Below are 2,500 nucleotides of genomic sequence, written 5' to 3'. Positions count from 1 at the left end.
CCATGATACTGACATGATTCTGACATGATACTGATCATGGTACTGACAGGATTCTGACCATGATACTGACATGATGCTTACATAATACTTACATGATATTGACCATGATACTGACATGATGCTTACATAATACTTACATGATACTGACCATGATACTGACCATGATACTGACCATGATACTGACCATGATACTGGCATGATTCTGACCATGATACTGACACGATTCTAACCATTATACTGACATCATACTAACATTATTCTGACCATGATACTGACCATGATACTAATATGATACTGACACTGACCATGATACTGACCATGATACTGACATGATACCGACATAATCCTGACATGATTCTGACATGATACTGACCGTGACTAACCATGATACTGACATGATACTGACCATGATACTGACATCATACTGGGTATATGCAGTATGTGAATAGCTTTCTATGTGTTGTGTTGTATTGTCACAGAAGCCGACCAATAGCTGCCTCCTGCAGTGTGAAAACACCTACTACATCTGTGAAGTCCAAAACCTGGAGACATCATCTGACTGGTAAAACATTTTCCTTTACTGTTCTATGCAACCTCAGCAACATATGATGTACTGTAAGCAGTTGAAGCTTGAAAACAAGGATTTAGCCATTACATTGCTACATTCTAGTTGTGTCACTAATGACAGGAAAGGAAAATAATTACACATTATGAGTTATGACCACGCATGGTTTCTGGTAAAGGTACTGTACTGTATACAAAATGTGATAAATGTGTCTAAAAGTGCTAATGATACAAAATTTGAAAAGTCTAATTATGTGAACATAAGTTCATTTTCAAATTTGCCACTAATGGATGGACCTTAAAAATGTTTTATAATAAAAACATGAATTACTGCTCATTTCATTGCAGTCCCCCTCCACTGTTGATGTTCAAGCACACTGAAACCAAAACCTTGAGGCATCTTCCATCTGAGGACGGGGGCTGTTTTGACTGTGATGTCTCACCTTCTTTGACCTCAACAGACAACTCAGCCATGAGTTTTTCCGGACCCTACATCCTCTGTCCAGTGAGTTCCACAGCACATTTGCCATTTCATTGCCAAATTCAATGCTAAGTCAAAACAAGCATTATATTCATTGAGAAAGATGGGTTGACTGTAGAGACAAATGTGCCTGATTGCATCTTCATCATGAATTACTCATTTAGGAAAATACTATTTGCGGTTTTAACTACAGTATGAACCTTAATAAATCCTTTATGGAAGAGATTATTTAGCAGTTTTTCTCTCTTTTTCATTCCTAAAAAAAAAAGTAACATCCCACTTAAACCATATATTCTTAGATAAATGGACCTTAGTTGCAACTGTTGGTTTGCTTGTTGCCTTCTACGCTGAATCTCTTTGCCAGAAATAGCAGATCTACAAGCTTGTGAGCTTGTAGATCTGCTATTAGGGTGTGTTGGGGTTCAAGTGGTTAAATAAATATAATGACAAACTGAACAGCAGGGTTTCCATTTAACAGGGTAGTCGAGAGCCGAGCAACACGTCTGTGGATCTCCGGGGTGGAGACAGTGTCTTGGATTGCTCCAGCGAGGGCTACGTATGTCTCCCCAACCAAAACCACTCCAGGTCCACAGAGGACCTAGTGCTTCACTGTGACGACCGCCACGGAAGCACAGACTGCCACGACGACGCCGACTGCAACAGCCCAGAGCCAAGCGTTGCACAGCCGCCCAGAGAGCTAGCCAACCATTTAGACTATATCCAAGCAAGTTCTATTCCCACCATGGGAGACCCCCCAGCTGACACGGCTTGTACTTTCACTGCCTGGCCTCAAGGGGGCACCACACAGGCCTCGGGATACTGTGCTCTCCCCAACTAAAGTTCCTTCCCCTTCACTTCTTAGGTTTTGTCCTGTTTCTGTGTCTGGGGTTGTTCTCTCTTTAGATTCCACAGGGGAAATAATCAAACTTATGGCTTTGTTAAATCAAATCAGCTGATCATAGGTTGTGTAAAGTCCATCTTTCATATGATCCTGCTGCATTAACGTTACATGATCAATGTGAAATCTATGCCCACCACAGCAAAAGAAAGTTTTAACATCATGAGAATTGTTGCTTTTTCTATCATTTGAAAAGCATTCTTTATAGTTTTTGAAGAAAAAACATTTTACCACACCATATGTCAGAAAATCTCTGCTAATAGAGTTCTGATGTTCATTAATGCCTTATTTTAACTTAAGGACATTGAAATTGTTCCACTTTTATTTCCATATTATTAATCAAAGGTTGAGTTACAGTGATGGTTACCCCATTCTGACCAGTTGAGGGCAGCAGTGAGCTGTATAAATAATGTTCATGATATCATTCCTCAAGTTTGGTTCAAGTGTGTGCATGTGTGCGTGGGTGCGTGCGTGCGTGCGCGCGCGTGTCTCCAAATGGCTTATGTTAATGTCATGTTAATGTCATGTCTCAGGTTTTATTTAAATGTATTATTAGT

General features: G+C 40.1%; 1 protein-coding gene across 1 annotated transcript in view; it reads left to right on the top strand.

The window, feature by feature from the left end:
- Positions 1-2,500, top strand: part of csf2rb (colony stimulating factor 2 receptor subunit beta) — an 18,696-nt gene that overhangs the window by 15,433 nt on the left and 763 nt on the right. The window contains exons 14-16 of the mRNA XM_080446952.1: positions 480-562; positions 913-1,069; positions 1,524-2,500. The exon at positions 1,524-2,500 is cut by the window's right edge and continues 763 nt beyond it. Coding sequence (XP_080303078.1) covers positions 480-562; positions 913-1,069; positions 1,524-1,883 — 600 coding nt within the window. The 3' untranslated portion in view covers positions 1,884-2,500. The remainder of the gene's footprint in view (positions 1-479; positions 563-912; positions 1,070-1,523) is intronic.

Source organism: Gymnoscopelus braueri (genome assembly GCF_963280865.1).
Source record: "Gymnoscopelus braueri genome assembly, chromosome: 13".
In the NCBI taxonomy this organism is placed as follows: Eukaryota; Metazoa; Chordata; class Actinopteri; order Myctophiformes; family Myctophidae; genus Gymnoscopelus; species Gymnoscopelus braueri.
The sequence above is the reverse complement of the archived record's forward strand: the minus strand, read 5'-3'. Positions and strand labels throughout refer to the sequence as shown.